Here is a 26725-nt window from a genome sequence, read left to right on the forward strand (position 1 = left end):
CTCTTTATGGAAGGGAGATTTGTATTAAACTTTGCTTCAAGTTAGAGTGTCAGAAGAAGAATGCTTCAGGACTGGTCAAGATGAAAACCTGGAACAAATTGGACATTTCATACCAGGCTTGAAAGAACAAGTGGACCAGATTAGAAGGAGCTTTTCATAAAGGAAACTGTCTTTAATTCATTTATTTCTGATTATAATTTGCTGTCTTGGGTGACGTTTTACTTTAGAGACTACTGTGTGTTAGGCTTTTGCCATTTTATTATTTCGTTACGGGCAGCAGTGTAGAAAACAAGCCCCATTCTGAAACATCACATTTATTTCTGATGTTTAAACCCTCCTAGGGATGTTCAGGCTGGAGCCAATCTTGCTTTCAATCGTCAGTTCTATGATGAGCATTGGTCCAAGCATCGGGTGGTCACGTGTATGGACTGGTCTCTCCAGGTAAGAATTATGGCTGCTATGGAACAAACTAGGCTTCTGTTCTTAGGGCATTTGTATAAAAACATAATTGAAATTTGTTCTTCCACTTAGGATGTGTTTACTAACCTACAATGTTCTTCTCTATACCTACTGGTTTTCCTTCTCATTTCACTAAGGTTTTAGTTTAAATTCTCCATTCAGTTATTTAAATGTATTGAATACCTACTGCGAGTTAGGTACCAGATAAGGATCCAGACCATTCTCTCCATGGAACTGCTTAAGGTCCCCATTGATTTATTACTTGGCAGATCCTGGAGATATTTTTAAGCCTTCATCTGCTCTGATTTCTCACTGTTGATCTGTTTAGTTGACTTTTTCATGCTTATAGAAACAACTTTCTACCATTGTGTTCTCTCTACTTAACTCCACCCTCCTCTAGTTCTCTTACTTCTCTAAGACTTCGTTTTCTTCTAACATCCTAAGGGACTAAGCCCTTATCCTCTCCTCTTCTTTTCTCATGCTCCTGTGGGAGATCTCTTTCACTGCAATGGATTCTACTACCACAGGGACAGCTGTTTGTATCTCTCACTCAACCTTCCTCTTGACTTCTACTTTGTCCTCCAGGCAGATCCACTCAGATGTCCTACAGAATATCAAATTATTTATCACTATTTCCGTATACCTCAAATTCGTTTTGCCTACTACCTATGTATATGTTAAAGGCATCACAGCATATCCAAGGACCTAAAGCACAACTTTCACATCGGCATTTCCTGCATTCTCTCCCTAATCTTCCAGACCCACTCTGACACCCAAATTGTCCATTTTTCCACTCATGTATTCATCATCTTACACCTGTACTATCATTAACCTTCTAATTGGTCTAACTTCATGTTTGTCCACCTATAGTTTTCCCTCTAGACATCTACCCAAGTAATTTTCCTAAAATACTGATCACCTTACTCCCTGAATGGATTAAAACTTTACATTGCCTAAAGAAAAAAAAAAAAAAAGTCTAAGCCCCTTAGGGTGGGATTCAGAGTGAAAGGCAATTTTACCAAAAGCTGATTCACTGACTAGCCAACCCAACCAGCTGACAGTACAGCAAGCACTATACTCAGCACTGAGCTGCTAAGCGACATGTGCAAAGGCACGAAACTTAGTTGTGGTGAGGTCGGAATTTGAACCCAGGTGGCTTGACGCCTGAGCCTGTTCTTAGCAGTCATGCTATGTTCCCTCCTGCAATGACACTGACATAGTAACAGTGACAGAGGTAGGAATGATTAGTCCTAGGTGCTTATGCACAGCAAAGCTTCTGCTTGCCTGTAGTCTATGCTTTCATAGGGACTAAGAGTCACAGCTAGCTTTTCATGTGTATTTCTCATACGTGGATCACTATACCAATTCCTTTGCGGGCTGTATCTTATTTTACCCTCATAAGAAACATATGAGGTGGCAATTCTTACTCCTTCTGTGTTATAGTTGATGACACTGAGGCTCAGAGGAGCTACAAAGCTAGTTAAAAACCAGCTAGAATGTGGCAGGGAGGGATCTGAATCCAAGTTTTTAGCATTCCAAGAGCTATGTTAATAACCCACTGCCTCCCACCAAGGGTTTGTGAATCTGAAACCAAGAAACTGTAGGTGCTGAATGATACAGGAGCAGTTTGCAAGTGCTCTGAGTTCAGCAGAGGTTGGGGTTGGGATATGTCTCTGATCAGACAGGGTTTCTCAGGAGAATGGGATTCAAATGAAAGGAGGGGAATGAAGTGTGTTCTAGGAAGCACAGTAAGAGGGATGATAAGGGCCCATGTAATCCTGTTGGAGATCAGGAAAACTGAAGAGGAGTTAATCCCCCACAACTGGACTATCATTGAGTACCAAGTGGGTGAGTGTTCTCTCTTCTTAAATCCCCTTTTACATCCAAACAACAAAGCACACAGTGCATGATGCCCCAGAGACCATGAGAGCAGGGCTTGCCTGGCCACTTTCAGCTAGCGTGTGGGTGGTCTGTGAGCACGCTAAAGTGTCTGCAGAAATCAGATCCAAGCCTGAGGAAACACTTAGCCCGGCTTGTTCACTTGTTCAGGGTCTGGAAATTACACAGGAACCTTATCTGACACATTCCTCAAAAGCAATTATTACATGTTCACAGGTCAGCTGATAACAGTCCCAGAGGACTGGTAGGGCCGGCCAGCATCAGTGGGACTGGCCCTGCCTTGCCTTAGTGTGTGATGTGCTATACTGTCCTTGGATTCATCTCCACGCACAATCCTGTGTGATGTTTTCACTGCAAAAAGTGAAACTAGAAATAATGGAGAGACCACCTTTGTTCCTTCCATTGTAATGTAACTTGTTTATCTACTATGGGAGGGGAGATGTTTGCAATTTTGGAAAGTGTATTTTATATGGGATATAAGAAAATGAAATCAAAACTCTTAGGTTCTGAGTAACAACACATTTGTGAGGTTCAAGGGACCAGGTTTGCATGCTTAAGAGAGTTTCTGAACAGATCTAGATGAAATCTAAAGATATTAAAAAAGAAGGGTAGATGCACAATCTTGGAGTCTAGCAGTGGAATGAATGCCCAGGATAATTTCTCAAGTGAAGAAAAATGGAACTAAGGGGAGAAAAGGAAGAAACTATAGTTTCTATGTAACGTTACTTTGATCTCTGGGGCTTCTCAAACTTTAACTTTGAAATATTTGCAAACTGGCATCCTAACATTATTCCCTGGTAAAAATTTGGTCATTTAAGGAATTATGTCAGCTTTGGCATTCATTAAACATTGATTAGCCTAATGGGCCTATGTTACTATCCACATACCATCTGACTGATTTGCCAGACATGAACTCATGATTCCCCATCATCCATGCTCTTCTCACATGTAGACTGCACCCTCCAACCGAGCAGTCATCCAAGATCCAAACCTGAGTAATCATTTTGTTACTGAATCCAAACTCACAGTAGCAAAAACAGTCCCTCAGATACCAATTCAAGTCCATCTTATGGGTCTGACGCCTACTTTTTGCTTATATTAGGAAGTAGCTTCTTAGCCATCTCTCTACTTCCAGTTTCTGCATGGTTGAGTCATTATAAGTACTTTCATCTGACTAATCTTTATAAAGCTGGTTTATACAATTTCTGTATCATCTTGGGCAAATTGCCTAAGTTCTTTTGGCTTAATTTTCTCATCCATGGGATCAGCAGTTAGCATGATGGCTATGTCCCTGGGCTCCCATGTAGTCAACCACGGTTCAAGTCCTGGACCCAGTGGCTTAAACTCACGCCAGGCGCGTGTGCGTGCATGCCCAAGATTCCAAGAAGAGAATAGAGGAGAAGAGATTGTAGCATGACCATCCCCCTGGGGGATGATTTCTCGCTTTCTTTGTCAGAGGCACATTCACCCAATAGCAAAAACCTCTCAAAAAAAAAAAAAATTCTCATCCATACATGATGATCATGATAATACCTAGCTCAAATGCTTATTCTGAATAGTAAATGAACTCACTGCAGTTAAGCTATATAGCCCTAGTTAGGTGCTACTTTACAGTATGTTCATTCTATTCACTGAGGTTTATGCCTAAAGTCAGTCTTGTGTTCATGGATATACATATCAGCTGTGCTTGCTATTGAAAATATTTAGATTTATTAAGATATTTAGTGAAACAATAAAATGGGGGAGGCATAGAAAGCAACAATAGATACCAGACACAGTGTGGGAGGAGGGTGGGAGATGGCAGAGGGTGAGATAGGAAATCAAGGATGGGAAAAAAGGCAAAATATACAGAAAACAAGAAATGGAAAATGATTTGTTGACAATAACACATATGTTGATGTGCTTGATTGAGCCAATATACAGTGTATTCTCAATGGAAAAATCTCATTTTGTATGCTATAATGATGTACAGTGAATGAATGTAAATAAAGAAAAAAATGTATAAAAAAAATACATATAAAAAAAATACAAAGTAAATCCTAGTAAAGGACATTTTAAAAAAAAATAGTAAATGAACTCATATCTAAAAGACAGAACTTAAAAATTGTCTGGTACAGAAAAAGTATTCAGTACATACAACATAGTAGTAAGAATAGTAGTAACAGTAGCATTAATAGAGTGTGGTTCCTACTGTCCTTAGAGTAAAATCTAATCCCTAGCCTGTACATAGTGACTTCCTTGATGATGCCCTACAGCATTTCCAACCCTTTTTTCTTGTATACCTCTTCGCAGCCTGCCTCCCAACCAAATAATGAAGTCAAAAAAGAAAACCAACCTACAAAACAAACAAAAAACAACTTTACCTCTAGCTAGGTTAAGCAGAAAGGGAATTTATTGAAGGGACACTGGAGTAGTTAGGGAATTCATGGAAAAGATAAAGAACCAAAATTCAGGAATAGTAGAAATCTGGGCTTGCGGAGTCTCACAAATAGAATGCCGTCATTATCTAATTCATTTGCCAGCCCACAAGTTCTGTGTCTTAATTAAAATGTACAATATCCAGGTTAAAGAATGATTGGTTCATCTGGAACAAGTGTCAACTCTGCAATTAAATAATTATCCCTGGGATAATTATACACACCCATATATGTGGTGATCATGTGATCTAGGTGGATACCCAAAAGGAATCTCCTGGACCCGCTTTTGTGGTCTTGTCTGTACTTGCCTTTTTCTTTTCTTCTAATAAGCTATCCATTTGACAATGCCTGACTTAAGTCTCATTTCTTCCAGACGTGTCTTCCAGCCTTGCTACCTAATATACCCCATTCCCAACTAAAATGGTTATTTCTCCTCCATACATTGATAGGCTTTGCTTAGCATCTTAGCCTTTGTCATGTTCTGCTTTTAGGCTTGAGTCATAGTCATTCCTACATATGTATTCACCCCTGTGCTTCATAGCGAGCTCCTATAGAGCAGAGCACATTTTATGCACCTTCTTGCCCCACACTTTATAGGGGGTACTTGACACATCCACAGTGAAGGGAAAAGACATGGGCTTTGGAGCTCAGCAGACTTCAGGCAGTTCTCATTTCATCATTTAGTAGCAACATAGCACAGAACAAGTTACTTATTCAAGGACCTTGGCTTTTTCATCCATAGATATGAGTAAAACACTATCTATGGAACCAGCAGATGGAGTAATGACTGCATTTCTGGACTCCCATATAGTCGACCACGGCTCGAGTGCCAGACCCGGTGTCTTAAACTCATGCTGGGCACTTGTGTGTGCGTGCCCAAGACTCCAAGAGGAGAAAGGAGGAGAAGAGATTGCGGCGTGGCCATCCCCTCTGGGGGGCGATTTCTCACTTTCTGTCTCTCTGTCTCTCTGTCTTTCTGGAGAGTACATGCACCCTATAGCAAAAGTCTTTCCAAAAATAAATAAATAAGTAAAACACTTTCTACTATAAAGAGTTTGTGAGACTAAATGAGTAAACATACCACCCAGCTAAGTGTCTGACACATAATGGATACTTTAAATGTGCTGGTTCCTTGGTCTTGGTAAATGTGGTTTCAGTTCTTTAGAAGAATAAGTTGTTTTTTGTTTGCTTGTTTTTGTTTTTTGTTTGTTTTGTTTTTAGGTTTTTGCCATAGGATGTGCTCCCCAGAGAGAGACAATGAAAGGGAAAGTGAGAAATCATCCCGCCCCCCAAGGTGAGGGGGCGTGGCCACACTGCAATCCCTTCTCCTCTATTTTCCTCCTGGGATTTTAATCATACATGCTGGACCTGGTGGCCCCCCACTTAGATTGGGCTTTAGGGTATTCGTTATGTAGCAATTTTCCGGTAAAATTATCCTAGGTTAACGATTGGATAAAACAGTCCTAAGAATAATCAAATAATCTCAAATATCATAACTATTTATATTATCTTTAAAATCATAATTTTAACAGTATTTAAGATTTAAATAATTGTTGGGACCAGCAGTTAGCATAATGGCTATGTCGCTGAACTCCCACGTAATTGACCGCAGTTCGAGTCCCAGACCCGGTGGCTTAAACTTATGCCAGGCACGTGTGCGTGCGTGCCCAAGATCCCGAGAGGAGAATGGAGGAGAGTGGATTGCAGCGTGGCCATCCCCCTGGGGGTGATTTCTCGTTTTCTATCTCTCTCTCTCTCTGTCTGGCGAGCACACATGCCCTATAGCAAAAACCTCTCCAAAAAAAAAAAAAAAAAAAAGATTTAAATAATTGTCTAGAGACTTTTGTTGAAGAATAAGAAAATATCATGTTCAAATAGATTAACGATGGAAAAAGACGTATTAGAGGAGACTTTGAAATAAAAAATTTGTCTAAGATTTAAGAAAGTACAGCTTTGTGATATCAGTTACAGGAATTATGTCAAAGGCATTGCATTGGTATCTTACTAAAACATACCCTGTTTTCTAAGAGTTTTAAAGACAAATCATTTTAAATATTTTTCAAATGGAAAGAAGAAAAGCTGGAAGTGGGTGCCATGGATGAGACCCAGATGTGAAGCTGTGGGATATTATTGCAGACACATCTGGCTGCTCCTTGGCCCCTGTGGTGGTGGTGTTGATGTTTATAGAGTTGCCTTTTCACATGTGACATAGTTAAACTTCAGATGGACAGTCTGGAGACTTCTGTGTTTATCTGGATGTTAGTTTCTTGGAATGGGCTTTGAATCAAAGGCCTTTGTTAACGGGCCTTTGATTCATCTGCTGAGGAGCATTTTCTAATAAAGAATGATTACTTCCCTTGGTGGCTGCATACTTGTGCATCGTCATATGCTTATACCCTCTCAGCACCAACCAACAAGTAAGAACTCTACAGCTTTTTAAAGTGAAGGCAGCCGTAAGAATAAAGCCACATAGAAGACTTATGTTTAGTTATTTTTGATAGAAAAAAAAGTCCATATTCTAATTTATAAGGGACACGTCTATCTAATACCTACCTACACAGCATAATGAAAAAGAAGGAAAAATTAAATTATTGATAGGAATAGAGTGATGTGATCTGCTATAATCTTGAAGTTATTTTTCATGGGATTGCCTTATGAAAATCCCAGGTAGAAATGGCATTTTCATGAAATGCCTTCTGACTTGTAAATGCCTCCTATGAGAGTCACCCTCCATTTATTTAATAAAACCCATAACAGGGTTCATGTAAAGTGAGTAATTTTGAACACATAGCATCACTATAGAATCATTCTTGTTTGCTGGTTATGTTTCTTGCACTTAAGCCTTTAATCACGGGCATTGCCTGACAAGAAAGGACTAAATACCATATAAGGCCTTTCTACTAAACCTAGAGTTACTAAAATAAAAGAGTTACTAAAATTAATAAGGCAAAAGATTTCTGCCCAAATGTATCATGTTCTAGAAATTACAAGACCCTAGATTTAGAGGTCAAATAAAAACCAACCCCCAATCTCAAACAGCTTGCAATCTAGTGAAAGACAGGTGGGAAAAATCTTAGTACAATTTGACAAGTGTTTTAAAGGGGCAGGGGGGACACATAATATTAAGGAAACTGATAAGAGACAAGGAGGGAAAGTGGATGGTTAGGTACGATTGTCTGAAAGACTTGATGCCTGCAGAGTCTCAAAAGATGAGTTAATAATATAAACAGCACAGAAGAGGCGTTCCAGTGAGAGTGAGGTACTGTAGGTACAGTACCTATGTGTCTTGTAACTACTCTGGGGAGGTTAGGTCATCGGGTAGAGGGAGAGGAGGGGAAGGAAGGCTGTCAGTGGTTAAACAGGGAAGTAGAAGGTGACACATCACAAGGGATTCTACATAACCTGGATTTTGCCTTGAAAGTAATGAGAGCCATTAAGGTATTTTAACCTGAGGAATAACTTATCTAAATATATATTTAATAAAGTTATCCTGGCAAAGGACGAAAAGCAGAGCAGGTGATGGTAGGGTTTGGCAATCCTGAAAGCGGAAAGCAATGTAGGAAGCAGTTGCCTTCAGCCAGACAAAAAATTAATTTAAGAGGCTCTGGCCTTAGGAATGGAAAGAAGGCATATATTTGAAAGGTACTGAGAAAACAGTGAAACACTACGCATAGGGGCACTGGTCCTCCTGCCTAGTGGTTAGGGAAGCTGGATCCCATGAAGGTGCAATTTGAATACCAGTTCTGTCAGCTTGAAGAACACGGTGGGCACATGTGCATGTGTGCCCCAAATCCTGATAAGAAGAATAAATGGAAGAAAGGGGATTGCAGCATGATCACACCCCTTTGGAGGGTGCTTTTTCCCTCTCCCTCACTCTCTGATCCTGTCTCAGGCAAGTACACATATCCTCTGACAAAAGGAAAGAAAAAAATGTAAACTGGGGTGAAAAAGAGGAAGTATTAAAAGTGAATTTAGATTTTCTGGTCTGGATAGCCAGGTGAATGTGGATGCAAGGCACTAAGATAGGGAAAGTGGGACGAGCAGTGGTTGTTGTGTAGAAGTTTATGAACTCCTTTTCCTACGTGTTGTATCCCATGGTCTGTGGTCAGTCCTGGGCAATTCCCAGTACGCAGTCAGGTGTAACGATCTGCAACTGGGAGATAAATCAAACATAGGGTAAATATTTGAGAATAATCCATTCATTATCCTTGTTGAAGCTATTGGAATAAATGAGATCACATGAAAAATATGTAGAGGCCAAAACAGGTTTGGGGGACAGAGAATAGGCACTCCCCAAGAATATATACATATATATACATATATACATATATATACATATATATACATATACATATATACACATATGCATACATATATATATACATATGTATACATATATAAGCTGCAGTCATGTTACACTTGCACACATTCAGTCCTGCTCTGTTCAGTCATGACTCTGCCTAAATCATAAGTCTCATGTGTATATATATGTATATATGTATATATGTATATATGTATATGTGTATATGTGTATATGTGTGTGTGTATATATGTGTATATATGTATATATATGTATGTATATATATATTTTTTCCCCTAAGAGTGGTTAAGGAGGATCATCAGGAGGAAAATAATGGATGCCAATATAGAAGAAAGAAGAGACTAGCCCAAAGTATCAGATAATTCAGAGAGATCAAGCAGTGTTTGCAGTTTGGCATTATTGGTAGCTATGGTAACATGGAGTGTTGGAGGCAGAACCCAGATTGCAGTAGGTTTAGGTAGCAGGTTGATATCAAGTATGCTACAATTTAAAAAGAAAACACCATGCAAAACAGGTTGTCTATAGTGTGTTTATGAGGAACAAGACAGTTTGCCTTGTGTTGTCATCTGAGCATAATCCATCCTTACAACATCTTCCATTTAGTATCCCGAGCTGATGGTTGCTTCTTATAACAACAATGAAGACGCTCCCCATGAACCAGATGGAGTCGCCTTGGTTTGGAACATGAAGTTTAAGAAAACCACACCAGAATACGTCTTCCACTGTCAGGTAGGAGTCAGCATCGTAAAAATAACTTACATCTTCTGCTAGACCAAATATAGTTCCTGCCGTTGCATCTGCCTTCTGTTGAAAGGAAGAGCTGTGTTTAAAAATGGAATTGTTGACAATTTTGGAAAATTCCCCCACGGTAACCCAATGTTTGGAGAAAGTGGCAACCCTTCTCAAACAGTTAGGAAGCCTGGTTGGGGACTGTGTGTCATTTTCTTTCTATTTAAAACAGCTTCCATGAGGATGAGTTTATAAAGACCTCACACTTATGAAGAAATCGTGGTGTACCACTTCCTCTGCTTAGCAGTGACATATGCGTGGCCACCCACGTGGACATCCTCCGAGCACTACCATTTCAAGTTATTCCTCACTCTGAAATGTACTTCAATGGATTTTGCCCATTTTAAGTTTATAGGCACCATATTGCTTTAAAGATAATAATGCCTGTGTAGCCAGTTTGAACAAAGACTGACCACCTATTTTTTTTTTTTTTGAGAGGTTTTTGCTATAAGGCGCGTGCCCTCGACAGACAGAGAGACAGAAAGCGAGAAATCACCCCCCAGGGAGGATGGCCACGCCGCAATCCCTTGTCCTCCATTCTCCTCTCGGGATCTTGGGCACGCACGCACACGCGCCCGGCGTGAGTTTTAAGCCACCGGGTCCGGGACTCGAACTGTGGTCGCCTACATGGGAGTCCAATGACATAGCCATTACGCTAACTGGTAGTCCCGACCACCTATGTTTCTTGACTTACTGTGAAATGTAGATACTGTTTCTGGTTGGCATGTGCAGAAGTAATCCCGAATAGTTTGGGATATGTTATTCCTTGTGTCTGAAGACAGGTGCCTTCTCTGTCATTTGACACATTACAAGCTGCAGTCATGTTACACTTGCACACATTCAGCTCTGCTCTGTTCAGTCATGACTCTGCCTAAATCATAAGTCTCAGTTTATAATATACCAACTCCTTTATTCCCACCCCTGTCCTGTGATTATGTGCAGGAAAATGAAAAACAAACATTTCAGCTCAAGGTTTCAGATCCTCAAATATTATAATCGAGAGGTACTGAGTGGCGGATGACTCTGAGTACAAATACACAATTTGAAGAGAGTGGGTAAACCTGTTGATTTTTGGAAGCTTAGTGCCATTTTATATCTAAGAACCAAGAATCTTTTTGAACTAAAATATGTTTAGACTTTAGAACATTATCAGATATAATTTGGGGAACAGGAGCTTCTGGAATACAAGTCCCAGCCTCAACCTGATTGAGTAACCTCTAACTGGCCATGTTTTTCTAATTTGCCATCTCAAAAACAACTTCACAAGAAGTCTAGGTCTGCGTGGTAAATAATCTTTATTTTCTGAACCTTTGAAATAAGAACAGTTTATTATTTCCCTTTTATTCCTTAGATTATCAAGTTTGTCAGTCTGATATGCTCTTTCTATAAACATAGAAGCACAAAATCCTAATTTTATTCAGTTTTAAGAGGTTTGTTTAATTGCCAGGAAAGTACTATAAGGATTATAAAATAAGGAGAAGCACGTTTTTTAAAAAAAGTGCATTTTAACTTATTTTGATATTATGTAAAGTATACTTTTAATTTTGAAGCTACATACTATTTTAATCAGTGTACTTGATGTTTATCATAAATTTAAAAATTTAATTATATTAATTGACTACAGGGAGCCTGTGGTAATAATGATTTGATAATGGATGTAATATTTACAACATTATGCAGTCAACAAGTCAACAAGCATGTGATATGGCTAAGTGAAGAAGCAAATTTCAAAGATCTTTAAAATGAACTAAAATTTTTAATTTACCTGCTTTTTATATAGCAAAAGTTAACACTAGTAGTGACTGAAGAGGACATTCTTTCTTTTTTTCTCATGGTATCTTTTTTTTCTTTTTCTTTTCTTTTTTTTGGGTAGAGATTCTTGCCTTAGGGCACATGCATTTGCCAGAGAGAGAGAGAGAGAGAAGGAAAATGTGAAATCATCCCCCTAGGGGACGGCCATGCCGCAATCCCTTCTCCATTAATCTCCTTGGGTCTGGGGCATGCACGCACGTGCCCAGCGTGAGTTTCAAGCTATTGGGTCTGGAACTTGAACCACTGGGCCATGTGGGAGTCCAGTGAAGTAACTGCTTCATCATCTGCTAGCCCCTTCTCCTGGTATCTTTAAGATTTCACCAAGACAAATTTTATTTTTAGTTTCTCCTCTAAATGATGTAATATATGTAAGAGAAAATATACTCCTGCTGTACAGGTTTCCTTTTTAAAGCCAGAAGGGGCCAATCATGGCTGTGCAACAGTGACACAGTGCTCTGCCATGCGAAGCCTTCTGAGAAAGCCATGGATTCCCTATCTGAGGCTTCCCTCTGCATGCTGGGTGCATGTGTATGCCTGTGTTTCTCATGAGACTAGGGGTAGGGGCAAAGTATGAAGACCCTGATGGGATGATTCTTTCTCTCTATCTCTCTGTTTTCATTTTTCATGGAAGAAATAAACAAGTAAACTTAAAAAAAAAAAAAGTACCCTGAATATGTCAAAATCATCTACACCAGAGTTACCTAAAGATGCTGAGTGAAATATCTCTGTATCTCCCAAATTTCTACTATCTTCACTACGTCCAACGACCAAAACAGTCGGGGATTCTAAACTCTACGTGGCATTCTTACTGAGAAAAGTGATCATTTGTCCCCCTTTTAAACTTTAGAGTTGGACAAGTGTGCAAAGGATCATGGAGACTCTGACACTCTAGTTATCAAATAAAAGCTATTCCCTTCACCACACACCTATTTAAAGATACTGAAATCCATCATTGTGTTAATCATATGTAAACAATCATTCATATGAATAACCCATAATACTCATGAAATATATGAAAGATACATTTAGAAAATCTTATGAAAATCCTAATTGCTGAACATTACTATCATACCAAGTTTCTATCATTAAGTAATTCTCTTAAAGTGATCTAATGTAGGAGCTGTATGGGCAGAATATAGGACCAGATCTGAAAGGGTGAAAAAGAAGGAGCTTTGTTCCCTCTCAGGAAAGGGTAAAAGGGAAGAAGTGAGCAGGGAAAAAGGCAATTATAAAGCCCTGCTGAGGACCTCTGGTGTATTATCCAGGGTTCTCCAGGAAAAGAGAATCATTAGGAGATATCAGCCTTACGATTTTCTAAATGTATCTTCGTGTGTGTGTGTGTGTGTGTGTGTGTGTGTATGTGTGCAAGAGAGAGAGAGAGAGAAATTAATTCTAAGGATTTGGCTCCTGCAGTTATAGGATATGTCAAGCCCAAAATCTGTGGTGCAGGTGGGCAGACTGGAGATTCAGAATTGTTAATGTTGTAGTCATGGATCAGAATCTGCAGGGCAGACCAGTAAGGCAGAGTTTCTGTCCTGCAGACAGATGGTTTCTTCCTCAAGAAACCTGTCTTTGCTCTTAAGGCCTTCAACTGACTGGATGAGGCCCACCTGCATTATAGAAGATGATCTAGTTTGCTCAAAGTCTGCTGATTTAAATGTCAGCACCTTAATATCCACATCTAAACTGCTGTTTGACCAAAAAAACTGGGAACCCTAGCCTAGCCAAGTTGACATATAAAATGAACCATTACAATTGGATTTCACCCCAGAGCCATCCAAGAAACCAATACTTTTCACAACTAAAGTCCTACTAATTCCAGAGCACTTTAGGCTAATAAGTAAATATGTTTGAAGTGGGGACCAGCAATTGGCATAATAGCTATGTTACTGGACTCCCATGTAGTCGACCGTGGTTTGAGTACCCGATCTGGTGGCTGAAACATGCTGGGCATGTGTGCGTGTGTGCCCAAGATCCTGAGAGGAGAATGGAGGAGAAGGGATTGTGGCTTGGCCATACCCCTTGAGGGGTGATTTATCGCTTTCTCTCTCTCTGTCTCTTTTTCTGGTGAGCACACATGCCCCATAGCAAAAATATCTCCAAAAATACATATATGTTTGAAGTGATTAACTTTGAAAGGTAAACTATTAGACACCAAGGGAATGGAAGTTTTCCTAAGAGGTGAGAAAACACATTAATTTTAGGTCATGGAGAATTGTCTGTGACACAGAATCTGTGAAAAAATAAATGATACTAACATGTACATATTGAAAATCTATCTTTACACTGAGTGTTATAATTCTTGGTGAGTTCAGATGAGAAACTGGTTTAGAGAAGTTGTAAAACAAGGGCAGCTGCTTATGAATGACAAAGCCACGTTTGAAGTCAGTCAGCTTTTACTCCAAAACCCTTACTGTGCCTTAGTAAGGGATGCAGCCAGGTAACACCCTGCAAGTGTGTGGCATAGGTCAGGTGCAGCTGAACAGAGAGGAAATGGAACAAACTGGGTTCTCCATCTTAGTTGATTTTTGCATTTACCTGGGCATGCATGTGCCTGGCATGCTCAGGGAGGCCTCTGGATATGAACCCAGAACCTTCCCATGTGCATCAACCTCCTAGAATATTGCATTTCATCACTGTTACACCATCCAGCCAGCAACCCAGGCTGTTATTCAAAACAAATGGGCAAACATGGAAATAGCTCATTTCAGATATATTTTTGGTAGCCTGCCACTTATCAGATATTGATTAGGCATGGTCTTCCATGTGGCTACCTTTGCAGTTTTCTAACAGTAAGGAGACATTTAGAAAGTAAGCAACGTGGGAACCAGCAGTTAGCGTAATGGCTATGTCACTGGACTCCCACATAGTCGACCGCAGTTCACATCCTGAACCCGGTGGCTTCAAACTCACGCCGGGCACGTGTGCGTGCGTGCCCAAGATCCCGGGAGGAGAATGGAGGAGAAGGGATTGTGGCGTGGCCCTCCCCCCCCCGGGGGGTGATTTCTCGCTTTCTGTTTCTATGTCTCTCTCTCTGTCTGTCTGGTGAGCGCACGTGCCCTATAGTGAAAAAAAAAAAAACCTCTCCGAAAGTATGCAACGTTAAACTATGTATGGAAAGAACAAAACTCTTGCTTACTGGTCTATAGCTTTTCTTCTCCATCCTTTCTGATCTTTGATAAATCTTATTATCTATTACAACTAGTTCTTTCTAGACACTCATGAAAGCAGGGCATTTCAACGGGCTTCCAGTCTCCTGTGCTGTTCCAATCATTTCAAATTGGATAAATAGTTCGCATAGTAAAAAAAAGGACAAGGATGTAGAGAAGCAAGGAGTGTGTTATGACGATTGCACATTTGTCATTTTGGAATCATTGCATTCGTTAGCCATTTCCTGTTGATCTCTGCTGATTCTTTATATTTTTTCCAAAGAGAGTAATTGCAAAGCAATCCGATGGCTCTGAAGAGTATTGTTTCAAGCATTAGCAAGCAAATGCACAAGAAACAGGCATCAGCTCAGTGTCTTTTTCCAAAGGCTGACAGGCTTTTAGCCTAATCATAAAAAGATTTCAGTAGGAAGACTCATTTCTCTCCTGGAATAGCAAGGCCAAATACCTTCTACTTTCGTGGGCAGTTTTGTGTCTTTACCGAACTGAATTTTTAGTGTGGGCTCTGGTCCTGCATTTTCTATTTTTATTTCAATAAAAGCAGTCCATACTTGGAAAACATCAGTGGATTCTGCATAGAAATCAGCCACTCAGCCCATCACACAATCTGGCAGTGCTCTGGCCCGTCTTCTGCAGCGGCTTGCACACACTGTCATTAGATTATGTGTCTGACCACCCTGCATTGCTTACCCTGGTGTGGTCTTACTCTTTTAAACAGAATGAATAGAATCAGAAATATATATCTTAGAATTATCTGCATTGAGGTAAGTGGGAAAGTTATATTTAGAGGCTTAGCTTGGTCAGAGGTTTTTTCATTTTTACTTTTACTCTTTCCTGATTTGGTTTCTTTGTTCTTGGCATTTTCTTTTCAAGGGTGATCTGGCAATGACCTGAAACTGACAATGACCTGAAACTTCCACTGTTTCAGGAGAAAGCAGAATATGAAGGCTATCAACTAGCCTCATTTGTACCCAGTGTTTAAGAACATCAGAAGTCTTTTTTTTTTTTTTTTCCTAATGTGTGACTTGTCTTCTCATTAAGATTCATTAAAGCTTACAGATGAGATTGTGACTCAGCCTTGGCTGACCGGTGTTTGTTCTCCATGAAGTTCCTGCTAACCTCAGAGAGAGGTCGCCTGTGAGGCGGGAACCCAGGAGGGGACGTGGGCTGGTGGTTAGGAAAGGCACAGAAAGTGAGGACTTACAACTCTGTTCTAGCTGCCTACACTCTGGGTGACTTTGGGTGAGTCATGGAGGCTTCACTGTTGTGATTCCAGATCCCATGAAAAGACAATTTCCTCCAGTCTCTGGTAGAATTATGAAGTTTATTTCAATAAATTTGATATGTCCTCCTATGAATTTTTGTCCCACCTCCAACCCAGATGATAATCTGTAATCCAAACCTACAAAATAGTTATGGACACAAAGATATACATTAACTTAATTTCCTAAAGTATATTATGATCAGAAAAGCAATAGCATCAGACTTAAAATTTTTCATATATTTTTCTAAATAAAAGGAAGTGTAACTTTCTTATGTCCAGTTGATAAGAAAGGCCTTTTTAAATGTTTTCTCTTAGATGTGCCAAGAAATGGGTACTGGAAGTCCAAAAAGAGGTAAGGATAAAGGATAGAACAGTCTTTAGTGCCTAGTGCCTCAAATTCAATATGAGTTCCTGGAATGACAAAACAAAAGTGCATCTTAGGTGCTTTGCAATTGGCAAATAAACTCCATGGTCAAGAACATGCAAGCCAATGTAAGGAAGACCAAGACAATCATCAATGTGATGTTCAATATACCTTAGGACAGCAAAACACAAAAGAGAAAAATCAGTGTTGCGTAGACTATGACACACATTTTCAAAGTATATAATTATGAAAAATAAAGATTATATTTGATAGAAAGGTAAAATTAAACACATTCATAAAAGATACAGATTCTGTGACTCCAACCAGAGGAAATGCAGTGCAGCATTGCCATTTAGTGCCTTTGGGAAAAGGCATAGGGAGTTTAAGTGTATGTGCTGAAATGAAATGCAGACGTTCAGAAACACTTCTTTTATGTCAATTGAATATGACTGGTCTGATGATTGAGGCTTGAGTTAGACACTGCTTCTTATTAAATCAAACAGCAAGAACTTCATAGTCTCTTTTGGCCCAGGAAGATGGAAGCAGAAAAACTATCTTGCCAGTTCTCATTCTTTATCTGTCTTCTTCTGAAATCTTCTCCAAAAAGTAACACAAGAAGAAACCAAATTGATCATTGGGTTAAATCTAAGGAAATTAGGATAATCAGATTGATTATAACAATGAGATTATATCCTAGATAATTCCTCATTTGGAAACAGTAATGCAGGGTACCATATACCATGTATATTGGTAAATGCATGAGCTATGTAATGCAGGGGATGCTGTGAGAATGGACTACTGAACAAATGGTTTTTAAATTGTTTTCTTTGCCTTGCTGTGTCATTCTGCAAGTGAACAAACTGAAGTTGTACATCATTATGAAAACTAGCTACTACTCCTTACTCGCATTTGTCTTGCTCCTCCGATGTGTGCATATATTCTAGATGCAGAACTCAAGCATTGTAGATGTCATTCAGTTCCCTGAATACACTTTTCTCTCCCACACACAGTGCTACAACTGTCTGAACAAGTTTTCTCCAGTTGTGCTTCACCAAGGCATTGCTCCAGGAATTACTGATGCTGTACAGTGAGAACCAAACCACAATCTAAGCAAATTCTCCAGCTCATCACTCCCTTTCTCCTCAGTATCCTCCCATGCAGCCATTCATGGATTTCAGAGATGACTTGGTATTAAGAAAATGGGTGTTTTGAGGGGTCTGGGTTGAGTACTGATGAGGTTCTTTTTACTTCTTAAATTATTATGAGGGCAGAGATTAGCAGATGGTGTAATGTTTACATTGCTGGACTCCCATGTAGTTGACTACAGTTCAAGTCCCAGACCCAGCAACTTAAAACCTAGGCTAGGCATGTGTATGCTTGCCTAAGATCCCAAGAGGAGAAAGGAAGAGAACGGATTGAGGCATGCCCATCCCTCCAGGGGGTGATTTCTCACTTTCTGTCTCTCTGTCTCTCCAGTGAGCTCACCCTATAGTAAAAAAAAAAAAAAAAAAAAAAACTCTCTGAAAAATAAAATATTGTGAGGGTGAAGGAGATAATATAGGTGTATTAGTCAGTTTGGGCTTCTATAACAAAATATCATAGACAGAGTAGTTTATAAACATAAATTTGGTTTCTGAAGCCCCCAGTGGCCGGCTTGGTAGGGAACTATGGCTAAACATCATCCAGACTTAATCTTTTGCCACAAGCAAGCTGATGTAGCCATTGGAAAACTGTGTGAAAAATGTGATGACAAGTGTGTGATCTACGACTCCTATATGCATCCCTGTACCCTGGTTCGCATATGTGATGAATGCAACTATGGCTCTTACTAGGGGCGCTGTGTCATCTGTGGAGACCCTGGAGTTTCTGATGCCTATTATTGTAAGGAGTGTACCATCCAGGAGAAGGATAGAGATGGATGCCCAAAGATTATCAATTTGGGGAGCTCTAAGACAGATCTCTGCTATGAACACAAAAAATATGGCTTCAAGGGACCAGCAGTTAGCATAATGGCTATGTCGCTGGACTCCCACATAGTCGACAGCGGTTCATGTCCCGGACCCGGTGGCTTAAATTCACACCGGGTGAGTGTGCGTGCGTGCCCAAGATCCCGAGAGGAGAATGGAGGAGAAGGGATTGTGGTGTGGCCATCCCCCCTGGGGGGTGATTTCTCGCTCTCTGTCTCTCTGTCTCTCTCTGTCTGTCTGGCGAGCACAGGCGCCCTGTAGCGAAAACCTCTCAAAAAAAAGGGGGGGGGCTTCAAGAAGAGGTGATTGGTGGGTGGTCCCTTCTTCCCCCATCACACTGCTGCAGCTGCCAGAAAAGATGCTTCCTCCTACCAGTAGAAGGGAACAGAGCCCAGAGCATCACCAGAATTGCTTGCCAAATGCTGGCACCTTGCCACCTTTCTTTTGCACGCCCCCAGATATGGTAGAAATGGATAAGGATGCCGCATTGAGCACTTTGGCAGACTGGATCAGAAGTTGATTAGTTCATGGTTTTTCTTGAGTTCGAGAAGCAAGGCTCTGTTCTCCATATCAGAATACTCTCTACACCAAGAGCTTCTGAACAGGAATACCATTATTGCAGTCCTCTTGTTTGAGGAGCTAATGATGAAGCTACCCATCGTGAACTGTGTTCTCACAGCAGTTCTGATAGCACTTGTCCTTGAAAAATCTCCAGCGTGTGGTGGGGAGCTCTTGGAACAACAAATGTGGGCATTTCCTCTTGTAATGTTTACCCGGTGGTGCTGGTTTCATGTTATTTTCTTCTGAAAAACTGGAAACGTTTTCTGTTGCTAGTGTTTTAATAAAGTTGGCATTTATTTTCTGGTAAAAAAAACAAACAAATGAAAAAACATAAATTTATTTCTTACAGTCCTGGAGGCAGGGAAGTCCAGGGTCAAAACACTAGATTATTCCATTTTGGGAAAGGGTGCTTCCTTCTTCTATGTCCTCACATGAAAGAGGGAGAGAGAGAAAGAGCAAGCTTTCTTTTTATAAGGACACTAATCAATACTATTGAGGTCCCACTGTTATGACCTCATATCCTTAATTACCTCCTTCTGGGCCCTGTTTCTAAGTACGGTTACAATAGGGCTTCAAAGAATAAATTTAGCAGTGGGTAGAGAGGACATAATTCAGGCAATAGTAATAAGTGAGCCTGCTTTGAATAGATAATGTATTCTCTTTACCTCTTGTTGTTTCATCATTACTGTTTGATAATCACATGAGGAAAAGCTTCAGCATTGTCATTCTTATTTTTCTGGCCTGGATGTATTCCTGAGGAAGTTTCACTCAACTTAGATGTCTTTATTCATTCATTCAACAGATATTTATGGGTGACTCACCATGGCCAGGCCCTTACAGGAACAATTGGTTGGAACTGAGAGGTGGCTAGCCCCTCTCCACAAGAACTCTTCAGCTCTCCCCAACCTCTACCATGCTTAATTTCCCATTTACCCAGCCAATTCCACTCAATTATGGTAGTCGCCTGGACTCTGTTTACATTGGCTAGTTCTTTATCTGTGCTTTTTATACAAAGCCCACGTGAATAGGGGATCTGAGACAATTCCAAACCTCAGTTAACCATTTGCTTTCTGACTAAATGAAGATGAGACATTTCCTGAGTCTGTTAAGCCCAGTTAAGTGCATAGTCATCTAAAGGGCCACACAGCCGATACTTCTAATTCAGACTCTCCCATTTGGAAATTCTGTGACTTAGGGCAAGCCCAAGGATTTTTATGAGACTAAAATAAATTACTATTTATAAAGCACTTTACATTAGGCAAGTGGTAAGTACCTGGTGAATATCAGCCACAATGGTTGCCTAACATTCAAGAACGATGTTCACCATATATAACAATCTGTGTGTGTGTCCAAGTGCATGCATCTGAGCCCTTCTGTGTGCTACACACTGCAGCATTAGTTACTGAATGGGAGATATGCTGGGGACTTTGTAACTGAGGGTACTAGGGCAGCCAGGCAATAGAGAGTACTGGGGGTATGTGGGAAAAGACCTCTTACCAGTGAGTACAAAGTGAGCTCAATTTTCTTTTGTTGTTAAAATTTTTTGAACTTGATCAAATCCATTTTTGCTTTAGTGAAGCATTTGTGTTTTCTCCGTTATTCTGATATTGCATTCTGCCACATGGTAGATACAGATGTTTTGGCTTCCTTGGTTTAATGACTCACACTGACAGTTTGAGGGACAGGCTGCTTAAAGGAACCCTTTGGTAACCACACTGCTCACATGGCCACACTGAATTCTGTGCAGGCTAGTTAACCATTTGCCATGCTTAACCTACTCTGCACTATGGGGCAAGAATAAGAAAGATGGGCAGGACGAATGTTTTCTACATATGTCTATCAGTTCAGCAAAGAACTGACTCTTCTAAAGACATGTATGGCCTGGGACCACCCTTGGTGGGACTTCTGTCCTCTAGAATATCAGACTGTACTTTTTCTTTATCCTACAGCATTTTCACACAGGCAGGAGCATGTTTAAAAGATTATCAGGTAGTTTGTATGCAAAGAGTCTCAGCAAGGCGGTGTTCTTCCTGTATGCATGGGGGACCCCATTCCAGGAAGATAATCAGTGGGAAACTGGTGAGGACTGTGGTGTTTCACTAGGCCCTATTTTTACTCTTTAGCGTGAACTAAAGCCAGTCACTTCAAGAGGAATATCTATGACTGCTTCATATTATAAGGTTGAAACCACTGCTAGACTTCAGACTATCTATAAAAAGTACATTCTCTTTTTTTCTCTCTACAAACTAGATAGAAACTTTCTTATTTGTGTGTGTGTGTGTGTGTGTGTGTGTGTGTGTCTTTAAGATGCCTAATATCTTTGGAAGAATGGGGCTATTTGAACATGCTATATTATGACTAAATACAAAACTCATATTCACCAATAGTCAGATTGTTATTTTAACTCATTGCAGACAGTTACTCTAAGCCAAACTTAAATTTTGAAATTATTGGAAAGCACATATTATTGAAGAGACTTTGTAGAAATAGACTCATGATCTATACTTCCAAAGAAAGTTTTCCAACCTCTGTTGTCACAAATAGCCTATACATTGCTTTTCCTATGTTCACATCTGGTTCTCATTTTTAGATGGCATATTCAGTTTTGGTCAAAGAATTAAACAAGGTGATGCCTTTTTTGGTGAAAGGTTTAGCTTAGTTGATTTTTTTTTTCCTTAAGCTTTTCAAAAGTATATGGAGTTTATGTCTCAGATGCTGCAAATTGTTGCCATAATCATTTTATAATTTCACTTTTTTCTTGCTCACTAGAGCTGTTATATGTTCTCCTTTTGATTTGTTAAAAAGCATATTTTCAGTGTCTGTGTACAAGAAGATATGTGATTTTTTGCCTCTCTGATATCTTTGTGTAGATTATGTTGAGTAGTTAAAATTGAACTTAAGTACTCCTTATGTATAACAAAACCTTTATTTCTTTAAAGTGAGTTTGTTATAAATATGATCTTCTAGAAAATAAAGAGAACAGGAGCAAGAATTGTACACAAGTGCCCAAACTCATACAAATGCATGCACACCCCCCCCAAGACTCTCAAGTCCTAGTCAAAAGCTATATTTCATAAAAGAGAATTATAGTAATGTTGATGGTTTGCCAAAACCTCAAGCAGTGACAAAATCCACAGAGTGTCCTGAAAGGGATGCCTTTACAAAACCATGCCTCTCCAGCTGGTTTAGATTAGAGATGTTTAAAAACACATGGCAGCATTAGTTGGGTTTAGAATTCATAGTTAATTCGGTAGATAAAATAATGCAAATTTGAAACCCTAGCCTGTGTATCAGAAAAATCATCAAATCTTATGATTGCTCTTAGGGGAGGTTGGTATGTGATGTGTTGATTTTTAAATGATCTAATTGAAATAATAAAATTAACTAAGAAGGGATAAAAGAGGATTAAAATATAAGAGTTGAAGTAAAAGTTTTCTTCTCTGCAGTGTATTTCTTCCTTTAAGCTGTCATATCCAATCAATTTGTATGAGGTTCGACAGCCAATTGTCATTTCCTGAGATATGCTATGTAAAGAGGTTGTATTACAGACACAGCATGAAAAAATGGAAAATATAATTCTAGAACATAATGCCAAGAGGAATGAGAATGTCCTTAAAGACCACAAAGTGTTGTCAGGACCCCCTCACCTTGGTAATAATTGCAAATAAGCAGTTCATGCACAAATTTTTCCTTTGCTTTATTCAGCTTTTCTTCCTGCATTCTTCTAAAAGAAAGTGCTCTTGGTCTACATTTTCATAAATTATTTTGCCTTCTCTGGAGTTTTTAATATTGGTGGGATTCTGTGTGAACAGTGATGTTGTACATTGTGTTCTCTGGCACAAGTGCAGAGCAGTTATCCCAGGACCCCAAAAAGCTTCATCACTAAAAGCCTGGCTTCAACTGTCACTTTTTTTGTGTGTAAAATTAACGTTACCCTACCTTCTAATCCTCCAGCTGGACAGCCAGCAAACAACTCCTGAACAGCAACTTTGTATGGGAGCAGAACTAATTTAATGATGCATAGTATCGGGTGTTGTACTTGCAGCACAAATAAAAGCACTAGGCTGATGTGTTAAAATTGCCACTAGGAGAATATTCACTCAACAACTCAAAGCCTCTCAGAAAATCAACACAGAGAAAATATGTGACAAAGATTCCACAAAAATAGAATAAAATGTTTTCAAACAACCATCACTGAGCTTTGAGGGTATGACTTTCAAAATGGCACAGTATTTAGTTTCCCCTGAAAGGAACACATTTTAAGTACTTTTTGCACATAAAAACAGGAATCATGGCTTTTAATGGCTAAAGAAAGCTCCACAATGGAAACAAATGTGTTTCTTAACCAGAAAGGACACACACACACAAATATGAGGAGAGTTGAGAGACTTCTGTATACAGAATTTGTGTGGATTCTTAGATATTGCTCTTGGACATTTACTCTTTTTGTTCTAGAAAGAGATATGTTATTCGCTAATAAATATTTACAACTGATCTAATCATTCTGCATACATATTCACATACTATTTGTAAACAAATAGTGTATCTTCCTCATTCATCTTTTAATCATTTTTTTAAAAAATAAATGGGATGGATGATGACTTGAGGAGATGCAATCATTCAAGACAATTCAGGCATTTCATCAAAGGCATAATGACATTGTATCAGCCTATCACCAGTAAAATCATAGAAAAGACTTCACTTTGGGACAAGGTGTTCAGAGGAGGGAAAATTCCACCTGTTCCCCTTTCCCACCTCCCAAGTCACACTTGTCAGTATGACTCCCACCTGTTTTGTGGCCTTTCCTTTAATATGCTTGGTCCAATTTGTGAAGACTTAGATAATTTTCAGAACTGAATTTCCCTGGATTGCCCCCTCTATGTATTGAAAGCTACTGGACAGGCTTAACACAGATCACCAGTCTTTAGAATATTACAAAGTGTCCTCTCCTTTGTAAGAGGAATATTTAAGCCAAGTTCTGTAAAACACCACCAATTTGGACAGCAGAGAGAAAGTGTTCTCAGATCATACATGATCCACGAAAGGAGACTATCAGGAAATTTTTTTTGGAGAAATAATCATATCCTACTTATCCGTGTAGATAGAAATTTCCATTATATCAAGTCCTTTGATATAGAATCTGCTGATTTGGGACATTGTTAGAGAAATGAAATGTAACAGCAAGACTGTGATAACTTGAACTTGTAATTAAACAGTAGGGACCTGCCAACTTTAACAAAGAGTTAAGAATGCTCTGTTGTTTATGTATAATATCTCATAACTAGTGCTTATTAAATACTTGCAGGCCTTAGAAACTATTTATTTCCCACATCATTTAGTTAGCAAGAACACTTTTGTCATAGTGTAAAGGGACTCTAGTTACCCTTATTATCCTGTAATAATTTCACAGCTAGTTAGTCAGTACTCGTATTCAAGGAATAATATCAGAATAAAGAGAAAGGGGCTCTGTGACCTCTCAGATCTATATTATTTCAAAACTAAATGTAAGGTTTACTTTCTGGACCAGCAGATGGCATGGTAGTTAAGGTACAGGATCCCACATGGCCGACTGTACATTTTGAGTCCCTGACCTGGTGGCTGGAAAACACTCTGGGCATGTGTGTGTGTGTGCCAAAAATCTCAGAGGAGAATGCAGGAGAAAGGATCGCACCATGGTCATCTTCTCTGGGGGTGATTTCTCACTTTCACTCTGTCATTCCAGCAAGCACATAAGCTAATGCACTCTATTACCAAATATATATATTTCTTTAAAAGTGAGAAATCACCCCCCGGGGGGATGGCCATGCCGCAATCCCTTCTCCTCCATTCTCCTCTTGGAATCTTGGACACACAAGCACACGCGCCCAGCGTGAGTTGAAGCCACTGGATCCGGGACTCAAACTGCGGTCGGCTACATGGGAGTTCAGTGACACAGCCATTACGCTAACTGCTGGTCCCACACATATAATTTCTTAAAAACCCTTAGAATTGTCTTAATGTTCATATTGTGGATACTTGTCTAAGGGACCCAAGCATATTGAATCTTTCCTATCAATGCAATGAATTTGAACCGTAAATACATTTCATTACTGTTCTTCACCTCGAAACTCTTCCAGAACAAGGAATGATGTAAATGAGCAAGTAAATAACACATTTCTTAGATTTTATTCTACATAGTTCCTAATGAAAACCCATCCAGCTATAGGTGTGATTAGTCCATATCAATAATATTTGAGTACACAATTCTGAGATAGGTGAGAGCTACAAAATACGATGTGCTAGAAAAAGTGAAAGTGCAGAAATAGCATTTTCTTGTTATTGCAGAACACAATTGGCTATTCATTTAGTTTTTGGCAGATCAGGCCAAAGAAGAATGCTTTAAGCCTCTATGTAGCACTTTTTTGAAGGCCATAGATTTTTTTCTGTCTAGTTTACATGTATCAAGGTAAGAAAGAATGGGGCCTGGGAAAAAACAGGCATATCAGGTAATGGAATGTAGTGTAAATACCAATACTTCTCCTAGACTTTATATATGCCTTAAGCCTGATTACTTGCAACTGAATTCTCTCTGGCTCTGAGTCTCAGGGACTACGTACAATTCATCTCCTAAGTTATGCTAGGTCCGTACCACCTGCATTCTAACGAAGTCAGACCAATGGGAAAGAAGGTTACAGGGCTATTCAGATCAATATACACTCAAGCTGCTGTATTTGTTATTTCACTCCACTAGGGAATACTCTGTCCTTAAAGGCTGATCTGGACAGGGAGGGACTACTGGGAGCAGGTATGCCATGAACAAACCCATATTCTTAACATATGTTTAATTTGAGTAACTCTCCTCCTTTAAAATACCTCTTGATTCTAAATCCACATCCTGATTTGCCCACTCTTGTTACCATTTTCTGCTGCCTGTTCTGAATTAATCCTTTGAGGTGGTCATTCCCCGGAAAGAAAAAAGGAAAATGAGAAGAGAGATGCAAAGTTGGGAATGTGAATGAAAGAGAATGGGAGAGAGCAGAGGGAAGGGGATCATTAACTAGAGTCTGCTTTCATGAACTAGATTCTCTTTGAGCTGTCTAAGAAAGGAGAGATAGAGGAAGAAGAGAAATACCAAGAAAAGGTCTTCAAAAGGTTACCATTAGCATCCTTACTGAAGAACAAGACTTACTTCTTGCAGTAGAGCTCAATTTACAGATTATTTGGATTCTCCATCCTACCTCATCTCAAAGAATTGATATAGTCTTTAAAACGTAGTTAAAATTATTAAAATAGTTTCCATAGTAGAAAATTAAATGATTTTACTAACTGTCAAAGTCAGTGTTTAAACTGAGATCATTTGAATTATATTTCATATAGTGATCATGTCACTGGGATGTCTAAACAGTCTTTGTAAAAGTAATAATCCCTGATTCTACTTTCTCATCCACAAAAAACTGACTAAAGGTTAGGAATATTAGCCACCAATTGCTCTTATTTGTAAAAGCTAAAGAGAAGGCTAATTTTCTTGAGGAATTTTAAATTTAAATATATTTTCCACTTTGGAACAATTAACTCTTTAGGAGACTTTTCCTGTTTTTCTTGGGTATATTTTCTGTTCAGAAGACCATAAAACTTCATCAAATATTTTTTTCGGTAAGAATGATTTATTTCATTGTATTCATTATTATTATTATTATTACCTATCAATTTGCTATAGGGCATATGC

At 39.3% G+C, this 26725-nt stretch overlaps 1 protein-coding gene across 5 annotated transcripts in view; it reads left to right on the top strand.

Moving 5' to 3' along the window:
* The window catches only part of DYNC1I1 (dynein cytoplasmic 1 intermediate chain 1), a 427557-nt gene that overhangs the window by 294120 nt on the left and 106712 nt on the right, over positions 1-26725 (top strand). For all 5 annotated transcript variants that reach the window (XM_027775320.1, XM_014591225.2, XM_014591224.2 and 2 more), the window contains 2 exons: positions 342-441; positions 9700-9825. In XM_027775320.1, the coding sequence (XP_027631121.1) occupies positions 342-441; positions 9700-9825 (226 nt within the window). The remainder of the gene's footprint in view (positions 1-341; positions 442-9699; positions 9826-26725) is intronic.

This window comes from Tupaia chinensis, unplaced genomic scaffold (genome assembly GCF_000334495.1).
Source record: "Tupaia chinensis unplaced genomic scaffold, TupChi_1.0 Scaffold000544_1, whole genome shotgun sequence".
Classification (NCBI taxonomy): Eukaryota; Metazoa; Chordata; class Mammalia; order Scandentia; family Tupaiidae; genus Tupaia; species Tupaia belangeri.